The following is a 12,878-nucleotide window of genomic DNA, read 5'->3' on the forward strand; positions in this document are numbered from 1 at the left end:
CTCATAAATACTGGAAGAATTTACGAAAAGAAAAGTTTCAACCAGGAGACATGGCCCCAACCTACTTCTAGGGGAGGCCTCAGAAGTAACGGCACGCCCGACGAGTACAGTAAGATAAAGCCGGGCCCTCTTAAAAAATACAGGAATACAGGTTGTCGGTCGAAGGTTTCCATCAAAATTTCTGCAATGCCGTAGAAAAGAGAAATGAGTCATACCCGAAGTTTGCCTATAAGTGAATGGACAACATGGGGGAATGGCTTAAAAAAGCCAAGGCATATGGAGATCATGACAGGGTGCTCGAGTGTATTGGTCTGGAACAAGTCTATCAAAGGTTACCCGAAAAAAAATGAGGTTCTGGGTACAGGATAGACCAGACGTAAACACCCTGGCGAAAACCACCGAGCTTGCGAAAGAATTATTACGGGCGTCGCCCTCGAGGCAAGCGCAGAGCCTAGAAAAGAATAGAAGAAAAAGTTCCAACGGCCGAACTAAAAGTTCTTGAAAACCCAATAGATGCTGGAAAGCCATGGTGCACGGTGATGCTAGAGATAACAATAACAGCCTATTGCGTATAGCTGCCTCCGTTTGTTGTTTCCCTAAGACGTACAAGCACGACCGCTCGTGCTTGTGGTCGGTTGGCAGCTGTCTCCGCTCCTGCTAAAATTCGCTGAAAGGCAAGTATTTATAGTATGGCAAAGCCGTCGAACAGTGGGTCGTCCTCTCCAGTGCCTTCTAGTGGGTCGCCCTTTTCATAAGAAGAAGAGCAGCTCGTGCAGAGAGTCGGTCCTCGCATTGACTGTCACTGTCAAGGATCATCAACGAGTGTCCGCTAATAAACGTCTTAACAATTTGGTGGAGAGTGCTGTGCCCTTCAAACATCTTCGGTTCGCATTCGATGCCCTTGGAGCTTCGATCCCGTACCGTGCCTTGTACCATGCACCAGGACGCCGCTCAGCAAACGCTCCCTCCTACGCCGACGCCATGTCCCGGTGTCCCCCGCATCCGCGACCCTCCTGTCTTCACCAGCGCGGATTGCACCGACGTCAAGGACTGGCTCGCCATGTACGAACGCGTGAGCGTCCCCAATCATTGGGACGAGGCAGCTAAACTCGGAAACCTGTTTTTCTACCTCACGGGTGTGGCCGGAATGTGGTACAACAACCACGAATCTGATTGGCTGACGTGGTCTGCTTTTAAGACCGCTGTCGTCGACGTGTTCGGCCGTCCTGCCGTTCGTAAACTGCAAGCCGAACAGCGTTTACGTGAACGAGCACAGCAGACCGGCGAGTCCATCACAAGTTACATCGAGGACATCCTTGACTTGTGCAAGAAAGTCGACCTGAACATGTCAGAGGCTGACAAAATCACGCATGTTCTAAAAGGCATCGCCGACGATGCCTTCACCATGCTCCTGGCCAAGAACCCTCACACTATGGCAGAAGTCATAACATTATGCCAAAGTTATGACGAGCTTCGGCGGCAGCGCTTGATGACCCGTCGACCGCCACTACGTGATGCTGCCCAGACAACACTCGACGACCTGAGGTCGTCCTCATATGGTACAAACGTCCTCGGCAGTTTCAGGACGTCCTCATTTGGTCCTCTAGTCGACACTTGCAGGATTATCCCCAAAATGCCCCTTTGAGACCTTTTTAAGGACGAAGAATTGTCCTGATATCGTCTGCTCGAGGACGTTTTGAGGATATGCATGTTTCGTAGGTGCATGCAGCTTTCGCAATTCGTGTTTGGTTAATTTTCTGGCTGTTAACGAATAAGTCCACGGGATTTCGTATGCCTACTTTCGAGTCATAATAGTAAAGTACTTCTCGATCATTAAAATGAGATAGTTACACGAGGAAGCACTTCAAGCCAACACGAGAAAGACGTGTTCTTTTATTTATTATTTATTTATTTACTTTGTAAGTGATCGTAGGCCAAACTTTCTGCCTGCACGTTTTCGTTGGTCGTGATCTACCGCCGACGTGCATACGGAATTATATCGCACTGACTGTGGTCTGACCCGTTTCCCCAATGAACGCACGTGCGGCAGACCAAGTTTGGTGCGAGTATAAACGGTGTCGGCTCCAAAATGAATGCAGGCGTGAAAACTGTGAATAGCGAGCACGTTATTCTCGAGTGTCCAGTGTTGCAATGCCGCACGGTCCCATCGAGCAGACGACAACTGACCATGCTGACGACTGGGCTGGCCTAGGTTATCGTGAATAGAGCAGCATTGGAACTAGAACGCTGTGGGAAAACGAATGGGCGACTGAAGTTGTGGTGGTGCTAACAAAAAAAAAGCAGTACCTTAATGCGGTCACCATGCGCAGTCAAGGTGCTTTTAAATCTGGATGTCTACGACACTGTTTACCCATTTTAAAGTGACGCAACTATCATCATCATCATTATGGGCCTGCAGTAAGTCAAGTCGAGTCATTGGTCGAGTCAACATTCCAATACAACACTTCTCGCCATAGAGGAAGCTTCTCGCAGAAGCCCTCAAAGAATCGTAAGCATGCCAGGTGAGTGTCTTCTGTTAAATTTTCATATTGAAGTTGTAAGCCGCAAAGGTAAATAAATAAAAAAAGAGAGGACAGTTGATTTTCAGCCTCGCGCTGTATATCTTTACTGCTTATTCATGTATGTATGTACAAACCAACTGACTAGCCTAACAACGTGTTCTGGTGGTGGGTGTTCTTTGGTCTAGCCACCATTCTACTGTGCTCTGTGCTGTTCAAGATGGCTGAGAGCGCGGATCGCAAATTTCGGCGTGAAATTAATCGGCGCGTCAATGCTAGTTTTCAGCTTATTGACAGTGAGGCCGATGTCATAAATGACACGCGGTACGTTGACCGAGATTCCCGCAACGCCGAAAGAGAGAGCGACTTGCCCTCCGAGGCTTGTGCGGTCGACCTCGAAGACGGCCATCGTCGCCTTTGTGTTCATGACAGAGAACGGCCTTCGGCACACTCCTCGATCGTTCCAGAAACGGATGTGCCCCAAGGACACGTTTTGATTTCTGGCGACGCGTGCTACCCCAGCGGCTGCAGTGTTTCTGTGCCTCACGATCACACAGACTTCGAACGGCGTGCCTTCCATGACAGCAGCGCTGCGGCTTCGACTTCGGCGACCTCGCAGGTGAGGCAGAGGGATTCTTTCGAATTGGCACCGACTGGGAGTAACGAAGAGCAAGTTTGTGAACGCGGCAGTGTGGACAGCTTGCTGGCCTTTCGTGAGAGACTGCAAGCGTGGGCCTTACAATCTCGCGCATCGCACACTTCAGTTACATCGCTCTTGAGAGTACTACAGTCCCACGAATGCTTCAGCGCGCTCCCTTCAACTGCAAGGGCATTGTTACAGACGCCCAAGAAGTGCCTGGAAGTGTTGCAGCTGGCCGGCGGGAAATACCATCATTTCGGCCTCAGTGCAGGCCTACAGCGAGTGCTGCAAGATTGTGCAGAACTACCAAGAATTTTGAAGCTTAGCTTCAACATTGACGGTCTGCCGGTTTCAAAAAGTTCACGGGGCCAATTTTGGTGCATACTGGGACGCATAAGTAATTTGGAGGACAAAGCACCATTTATAGTGGGTGTTTTTTTCGGAAGCAGCAAGCCCAACAACGCGAATGATTTTTTGCGACCATTTGTTTGTGACATAAATGCTGCTATCACAACAGGGATTACCATTGGAGAAACTGCAATTCCTGTTAGCTTGTATGCCCTCATATGTGATGCACCAGCAAAGGCATTTGTATTATATGTCAGAAGCCACACAGGCTATTACAGCTGCACCAAATGTGACGTAAAAGGTGTCTACTGTGAGGGCAGGGTGTGCTTCCCAAACGTCAATGCTCGCAAGCGAACAGATGACAGCTTTCGCTTAAAAGTCCAGGAGGAGCATCACACAGGCGAAAGTATTCTTGAGGAACTTCCTTTTGACCTAGTGAAAGATATACCATTAGATTACATGCACCTTGTGTGCTTGGGTGTCATGAACAAGCTCTTGACACTGTGGGTACGTGGCCCAAAAGTGACCAGACTTGGAAGCAAAGTGCGTCTTGAGATGTCGGAAAAAAATTCTCAAATTGCACGGTGTGTTCCATGTGATTTTAGCCGAAAGCCGAGGAGCATTGCTGAACTTGATCGGTGGAAAGCGACTGAGTTTCGCTTTTTTCTTTTATATGGAGGACCCGTTGTTTTGTCATCACTGATTCCTGCACACATGTACAAGAACTTCTTAGCTTTACATGTGGGGATCTCTGTTCTTTCCACACCAGCTGCACCTGCAAGTGAGATAGAGTATGCCGGAAACATGCTCAAGTTTTTTATCCGGACATTCATAAGCATTTATGGCAAAGAGCATGTTTCACACAATGTGCATGGCCTGTGTCATTTGGCAGATGATGTTACACACCTTGGCCCCTTGGACTCATGGAGTGCCTTCCCATTTGAAAACCATATGTCCTCGTTAAAGAGAATGCTGAGAAAGCCAGACCTTCCCTTGGAGCAACTTTGCAACAGGCTTGCTGAGCAGGCACACCGTCCTCTGAGGCATAAGAAAACTGAAAGCCATGTCGTATTTGCTGCAGAGCATGCTGACGGGCCACTTGTTGCTCCATGCCGAGGCCCCGAGTTTAAAAAAGTAACATTGCCTGGCAATGTCATTCTTAGAGCTGAAAAGAGAAATGGGTGCTGTAGGCTAAGTGATGGGTCAATCGTCGTTATTGACAATTTTGCTCATCTCCCGTGCGGTGAGCCATGCATAATTGGAAGGAAGTTCCTCAAGTGTGAAGATTTTTATTCTCTGCCATGCCCTTCCTCCATACTGGGAATTTACTCAGTGTCTCAGCCTTCTAGTCTGCGGTATTGGCCTCTGAAGAACATCTCACAGAAATGCCTGAAAGTGTATTTGAAAAGGAAAAGCATTGTTTTCCCTCTTTTGCATGCTACAGTGCACATGTAATAAACTTTCACAACTGTGTCAGAATGTATACAGAATTTGAATTTGGCTTCTCTTTCTTTTGCAAGGTCAATACGTTGTCGTTCTCTTCCCAGAAGAGGATGATACATCTGGGATCATCCTCAAAAGTTGGCTGAAAGGCGACGGCTGCCTGTGGCCTCGACAAACTAAATATGTACATAGTTTGTTGAAGGCGAAAGCGACTCCAGGGGCTGACTGGATAGAAGTGCCTTGCACTGTTGTCCGAGAATTTGGTAAATTATTCCTTATTTATGCTGTTTTACTGCACGTTTTTCAGCGATTTGGTCAGCAATGAAGTAAAAGGTATGTAATAAACTGCAATTTCAGCATTGTAACTCTAATTGCCACTTTAGATCAAAGTAACTTCTTAAAAGTTTAGATGGGTTCGAGAATATCAGGAAAAGATATCAGAAGATGGCTTCGAAGAATATCAGAAGATAGCTTCGAGAATATCAGGAAAAAAAGAACAATTATGCGAAATCAAGTATCTCATATTTTGTGAATACTTGCATGTCAGCTGTCATTGCAGCAAAATTTAAATGATCCATTTTAATATCATGGGTGACTCTTAGTACCTGCTTGGTAATGACTTATGCAAAGGAATTGGAGTTCTACTTGTTATGTGTGACAGATCTGAGAAATGATCATGCTTATCATTTAATTAGTAGTTGTTGCCCTTCTTTCTGCAGATACATATGCCGAAGCACGGGCAAATCTGCCAAGGGTAGAAAATGGATCCAACTTGGACGGCGAGGCAGAACTTGGGAAAGGCAGAAGAAAAAAAAATAAGAGATCCTATGAGTCTGAAGATGATGAAGGGGCACCATCACCTCCAGCTTCAATGATAAGACGTATAACACCATTTTTGAACTTTACGTAAAGTGAACTGCTTGTACTTATGTTTTTTAATAGTATTGAATCTTTTTACATCCTGCAATGCCTATTTTACAATGATAGCCCCACGGAATTGCTCACACTGTTTTCTGTTATCTACCGCCAAAAGTAACACTGGGTTATCTGGCTTTAGGGCTGTGAAATGCTGATTCTGGCTTGCTTTCTTAGGGAGAAAACACAAGCGACCAAGAAATTTAGAGAATCGGCCACTGCCCACCCAGCCACGGTCATTGGAACATGAAGGTGATATGCTTCTGGGATAAAATCCTGTTTTTTTTTCTTGCTATTTTATTTATCTCTCCTCTTTACAACCCCTTTTTCTACACCCCTATGCAGGGTGGCAAACTGGTTAATAACTCCATGTTAACCTCTATTTACTTTTCATTTTCCTTTCCAAAATGTCATGTCAAATAGCATATGACATGCTTCTGACCTGCGATAACTGAGAATGTCAGCACGCATTTAAGTACTCGCTTCCAACCAAGAGTTTTTGCCAAAGGGGATATTGTACGTAAACCATGCACATCAGTTTTAGAGCAGCTCTTGAACACCCGTTCTTGCATTGAGTGGGGTCGCCATGGCCATCAGTGGCCTGATGGACATGAAAAAGTAACTGATAGACACAAAAAATTAAAACTGAGAAGAGAAATACCCAGGGTCGTATCGAATTTGGACACTTGCCCTTTGCTTGGTGTTGAGTATTCCACGACAGAGTGATGCTAGCGCTTGAAATTCATTTTTTATATCATTCTCACTGCACAGATTTGTAACTTTGATTATGTTGTAGACGGAGCTGATTTCATGCAAGGTTTGCAGGTTTTCAGGAGCCATGAAGAAACAATGGAAAATTTGTCTAATCTTCACATGACTATTCTACTGTCCCATTACCCGCTGATTTTTTCTTGCCTCTGTTTTCTAACAGGGTATGCAGACAAGGCAGGGCGGCAACCACTGCAGCAGCATCGCACCACAGGCCAGGAAGGGGCTTTATGTAAGACTATGTTTGATGAACAGCTCAAAGTGCATGTGTAGAATTACATTTCAAAGCTTCACTTATGTTTCTGCAGTGACTAGATCCAATATCAGTGAAGTGCCTGCGTTCGACTCCAGTTCACCAGCAGGCATTAGGCCATCACAAAGAGCCCCTTCACCGAGAATGGCATCACCTGAGGGTCAAAATGTTTACAGAGGTTCATACAGCAACAACTGCAGACCTCTGGGTAAGTGATACAAAAGCTGCCTTCCATGGGTGTCACTTTACGTGTGAAGTCTACCTTCATATTTATTGTGTGTTATGTATGCAAGTTGTTATTTTACTTTAGGCACCAAGTTTTCCATATGCTAAGCAATATGTTTAGTCTAAAGCTATGGTAGAGCTAAATGGCATGGATGCTTCTTTTCAGTTTTGGAGCAACTTACTAACTGTAGTTGGTGTGTCAAGTGTAAATGTAGTTCCAGCCTTCTAAACTCTGGAACAACTAAAGCTTTGCATCACTTTGCAACTAAAGCTTTGCAGCAAGTGTTGATGGAAAGATGGTGGGAGCTTCGCGTAACTGGCCAAAATAACTGTCCCATCACTCTGATTCTTGTCCCTTTTCTTTTTTATGCAGACAATCTTGAAGGGCCACCATTTCAGCAGCATTACAGCAGTCAGCAAGGGGCTTCATGTAAGACGGTATTTTTGATAAAATGCTCAGGGGCTGTTTTTAGAATTGTGCAGCTTAAAAGGCTCATCTATGCTTCTGCAGGGACTGCACCCAATAATTGCCACGAGCCTGGCTTAGGCTTTCCCTCAACATCATCTATGCCTGCTCAGAGAGCAGGATATAATGAGGGGCAAAATGTCATCAGGAATTCTCCTACCAGTAGACACACACCTTCCAATTCCCCTAGCACTAGAAGCATACCTTTTGGTAAGTAACATTAGAGCTTCCTTAGATCGGCACCTATTGTGATGCAGACTACCTTTATATTCATTGTTTGGGGAATACAAAGTGTTTTTGCCTGTACGTTATAAAGGTTTGCAAGTGCTAAGCAACACGTTTCGTCTGATAGCTGCACCAGTGGTAAACAACATAGGGTGCTTATTTGCAATTTCGGAACAATGTACCAAATGTAGTTGCTTTATCAAGTGTAAATGCCTGTTGTCTCAGAAAAATTGAAGCTAAGGTGCCAGTAATTAAAGCTTTAATACATAAACAACTGTTATCACCTTTTTGGTGTACAGAACATGCCTCTTGATCGCAGTGGAAATGAGAAAACTGCGTGTCACTTCGATGGCAATGAGCACGCTTTTACCCCATAATCAAAAAAAAAATATTTTTTTTTCAGTAGACAGAAATGACAGTGGCATCACTTTGTAGCAAAAACAATGGCAACTGTCACTTGTAGGAACTGTCACTTACAGAGCATGCAGACAACCTTGAAAGGCAAGTGTTGCAGCAACATAACAGTAGTCAGCAAGGCCCTTCATGTAAGAATACTTTCGATGAAATGTTCAGAGCTAGTTTTTAGAAGTGCATCTTAAAACCTTCATCTATGCTTCTGTAGGGACTGCACACAATAATACCCATGGGTCTTCATTAGGCTTCCCCTCTAGCAATAGAAGCTCACCTCCTGGTAAGTAACATTAAAGCTTTCTTACCCGGGTGCCACTTCAGAGGTGAAGACAATCTTTGTATTTATTGTCTAGGGAATACAGTTTTTTTTCTCTTTAGATTAAAATCTTTGCAAGTGCTAAGCAAAACGTTTTGTCTTATAGCTGTGCCAGTCGTAAGCAGCATAATTGCTTATTTGCAATTTCGGAACAATGTACTAACTGTAGTTGCTTTATCAAGTGTAAATACCTGATGTCTCAGAAAAATTGAAGCGAAGGTGCCACAATTAATACTTTTAATTCATAAACAACTGTTGTCGCCTATTTAGTGTAGAGAACATGCCTCTTGATCACAGTGGAAATGAGGACTGTGTGTCACTTTGATGGCGATGAGCACGCTTTTACCCCATAAATGAAGAGTTATATTTTAAACATTTTTTTTTTGCTTTCGTTGGGAAAGTGATAGTGGCATCACTTTGCTGCAAAAACTATGGCAACTGTTATATGTATGGTCTGGTCACACATTGTTTCAGTGCTTAAAACATTAAAGTATCTGTTTCTGCTTATTCTATTTTTCACAAATTCACTTAATAACCTAACTTTCAACAATTTTTCTGAACTTATTCCAAGTTTTTGTTGAAAACTAGGTTGTAAATATATGGGTACACTGAATCACAGCACGCAATGAAGGTGCTTCATCTCAGTGTCAACTCTGCATGCGTATTCAGGTCCTAAAAAGGCATCACTGAGCATGCTAACAAAATAACTGAAGCCATGTAGGCACAAATTTCTAAAACCGACAATAATGTGCAGAGAAGCCATAAACAACTGTGTGCTTGTTTTGCTGTGTTTAGTAGCACTTCTCATTTTCAATGTTATCTCAGCTTTTGCCATTTTATATGTTGCAATTCAGCGCTATTACTTCATGAACACGTCTTTACAGAATACGTGCGTCAACTCATGCGAATTTCGCAAACTATCCTGATGAGGCTAGAGCAGCTGGGACGACAGGTTGATGCCATGCAGCAGCACCTTTTCAACACAACAGTGAGGCTTCAAGATGAGACAAATGATGATGTGGTTTTGACACCGGTCAAGGATATTGACCAATTTCTAAGTCTTGAGGGGAGACTTGCTGCTGATGGCAACATTAAGCTAAAGCTTGTACGTCATTCATTATATTTTTCTATAATTTTTTTTTCTAGTCACTGCATTAAGCTACTCTTCTAAAAAAAATAATGACCTCAAAACTGTACAGATACAGCAGCTTGCTGGCCTTGGTGGCTCAACTTTTGGGGCAGCAGCCAGGAGGATGCTGGAGCTTCTGCTAAGCCTTGAGGTTGCTGTGCAGTTCAGCTGGGCAGGCCAAAAAGGCAAAAGGAAGTTTGTGGATCTAGGTGTCACAGATGTCATTTGCAGTGAGTAATTTGTTTCACAACACCATGTGCTGCAAGAGCCGTGTTTGAGTACAGACATTTCTAAGTCTGTTATCCACATTATCTTTCATTTGAAGTCAATAGCAAAAGAACAATCTTTTCATGAAAGCATTAAATTTTTTAGGATGCTTGCTAATTAAAATTATGTGCTTAAACGTGGAAAATTTTTAGCATGAAATATCTGTTGTCAGTAAGAAACCCTGCAGCTTCTTCAAGCACACTAGTATACTTGCATGGCACACATACGCAAGCATTCACTACTTGCAGAAGTTATTATCAGGTAGCACTACTAGGCATTCTTAACTGTAGTGGAAATCTTATGTACAGATGAAAACTAACAGATGGAAGCTCATAGTGATCACTGAGGATCTCTAAACAGGAATAAGTACCTAAGACAAGCTGGTCAACATTTTCATACATGGACGTATTTTCGTCAAAGGCGCCTCATCATTCTTTGCATGCTAGGTTTCAAAAAAGTTACAATGATGTCTTCTTCGTGGTGTTCTTCTTGTAATGCAACACATAGTGTCAATGTCAGTACTCTTGAAATTAACATGGGGAAGGATGGCAAGGACCTTTAATGATGATGTGCCCACCTATCAAAATGTCGATCATGCTGACTAGAGGTACTTCTTCAAACAACCTATGTAGCATTATATTAATGTATTATGTTTGTGTAATTCCTGTTTTATGAACTTTGTACTTTTTCAGAGGCCGTGAGGCGAAATTTTCCGGAAACAAAAAAAAATGACATCGAGTGTGTGATTAAAGTGTGGCTTCGGCATGCTGGGGAAAAGCTCCAGAAGCAGCGCTTAAGAACTTCTCGCACTCACCATGAGGGTGAGTTTTATTATCTGTGCTGTTGAAGCTATCATAACATATGATACTTTTGCTGTTATAGTTTAAATAATTTTCTTGCCTTACTCGAATTTTGATGTGTATGCAAGCATGAACTATATAAATCATTTTCACCATTATATAATGGCTAGTTCGTACCTGCACATTATGGTAATATAATTTTCATTTTATGCTTTCAAATCTGGCATGCTGTTATTGTCTTAATATTCTTATTGATACTCTAAATTCACTTGTGCTTCAAGATATGCTGCTTTCTATTACTACAGAATGTCTTCAAAGTGTCGCGTTGTCAAGCCCATCGGATGAAGACCTCTGAAGGCACAGGGCAAGAAGTCTCATCTAGTGAAAACTGCCAAGTTTCATTCCTGAAAATAAACATGTTTTCTGTGCATTGCTGTTTTTATTGCTATACTTGAAGAAATTGTTACTGAAACCTCACAGGCAGTGCTTTAAAGAGTGTGCATGTTCAGGCACTTTTGATTGATCAGTTGTCATTTCAGCGCTCCAAAAGAAGAATTAGAGCAACTTTTCGTAAGGTCTGATGAGTGCCTAGGTCTTGTATGCTTCGTCCTCAAAAAGTACTAGACTCATCATAATGTGCTCTTTTCTGGATGCCCTGAGGACGATCTGAGGCCGGACAAACGGACTGGTTTAGGACCACTTGAGGTTCATTTGAGGGCTTCCTCAGGTCATACTTTCGTACGGTGTAGGTCATCCTCAGGACAACCTCAGGTTGTCGGAGCGTTGTCTGGGTGGTCTCTCGGCTTTGTCAGCAGTTCCTGACCACACAACCTTGCTCGCCGAAATCAAGTCATTCGTGCGTGAGGAAGTTGCCCGCCAGGTCTCTTTACTGGCTTTTGCTCCGCCGCAACATGCTCAGCAGCCAACAAGTACACTTCTACCTCCGCTCCGCCGAGCCATTCAGCAGGAAATCGCGGAGGTCGTTCCTGAATACCACCAGCCGCCTCCTGTATCTGCGCCACTCAGCTACGCCCAAGTTGTAGCCAGGCCACCACCACCGATTTCTGTGGCTTGCCCTCTAAGTTACACCGAAACGACCGCGAGGCCCCAAGCATTCGGAGAAACTGTGTCGCCTACATATCCCGACGTCACCCACGTGCCGCCCACCATGCACTCATATCAGCAGCCGGCTCGCCCATCACGTTCTACGACATGGATGGGACCCGCGTACAGATGGCGCACTGCTGACAATCGCCCCATCTGCTTTGCTTGTGGTCGCGTCGGTCACGTAGCACACTATTGCAATCGTGTGCAGCAACCGCAGGTCGCCTCGAACTTTCCAAGCCAATCAAGCCGCTCTTATGACCAACCGCCGCCTATGTCACCGTCGTCCACCCCGCTCCGTCTACCCGCCGTTCACCATCTCCGCGACGTCGCTCACTGTCGCCGATGCGGCCACGTCCACTCGAGGGCGACCAGGAAAACTAGTCGTCGCTGTCCACGAGGCAAGGGTTGCGACGCTGTCGAACTGTGGAAGCCCTCAGGAAAGCCCATCGAACGTGATAGACGTACTTGTGGATGGCGTTCGCGCATCTGCCCTTGTAGATACTGGAGCCGCCGTATCAGTCATGGACACAAAACTTAGCCGATTACTGCACAAACTGACCACGCCACTCTCCGGGCTCTCCCTCCGTACAGCCAGCGCCCAAAGCATTCACCCTACGGCGATGTGCACAGCCCGCCTTTAGATTCAGGACGTGATGTATGCGGTCGAATTCATCATAATTCCTTCGTGCTCCCACGACGTCATCTTAGGATGGGATTTTCTCTCCCGCCATGACGCGGTCATTCATTGCGCACCAGTTGAAATAGGACTCACACAATTCTCTTCTTTGACGCCGGCCGACAGTCAATCTGCTCCAAGCAAGTTATTCGTCAGAGACGACACCCAAGTGCCTGCAAATTCGTCCGCGACGGTGTCGGTCTACTGCGCAAGCCTTTCTGACACCACTGCACTCTTCTCGCCATCTCATCGTGTTTTCCTCAGAAAAGGCTTGCTGGTTCCTTTCGCGACCGTGCAACTCACTCACAACAGCACCACTATTTTTGTAGTTAACTCATCCCCGTACAGCGTTACGTTGGTGTGAGGGGAA

The 12,878-nt window shown here is 44.8% G+C and overlaps 1 protein-coding gene across 4 annotated transcripts; it reads left to right on the forward strand.

Moving 5' to 3' along the window:
• Nucleotides 1-2,375: 2,375 nt before the first annotated feature.
• LOC119180372 (uncharacterized) lies at nt 2,376-11,155 on the forward strand. Of its 4 annotated transcripts, XM_075886754.1 has the most exons (14): nt 2,376-2,522; nt 5,028-5,213; nt 5,670-5,831; nt 6,043-6,117; nt 6,797-6,865; nt 6,942-7,094; nt 7,485-7,541; nt 7,623-7,787; nt 8,282-8,347; nt 8,425-8,493; nt 9,414-9,634; nt 9,729-9,888; nt 10,618-10,746; nt 11,031-11,155. In XM_075886754.1, the coding sequence occupies exons 1-14, from the start codon at nt 2,516-2,518 to the stop codon at nt 11,078-11,080; spliced, it is 1,569 nt and encodes a 522-aa protein (XP_075742869.1). In that variant the 5' UTR covers nt 2,376-2,515; the 3' UTR covers nt 11,081-11,155. The 4 variants fall into 4 exon arrangements, with proteins under 4 accessions (XP_075742869.1, XP_075742870.1, XP_075742871.1 ...); XM_075886755.1 differs by lacking the exon at nt 8,282-8,347; XM_075886756.1 differs by lacking the exons at nt 8,282-8,347; nt 8,425-8,493.
• Nucleotides 11,156-12,878: the final 1,723 nt, after the last annotated feature.

The sequence above is a fragment of the Rhipicephalus microplus genome, chromosome 2 (assembly GCF_043290135.1).
Source record: "Rhipicephalus microplus isolate Deutch F79 chromosome 2, USDA_Rmic, whole genome shotgun sequence".
NCBI classification, from domain to species: Eukaryota; Metazoa; Arthropoda; class Arachnida; order Ixodida; family Ixodidae; genus Rhipicephalus; species Rhipicephalus microplus.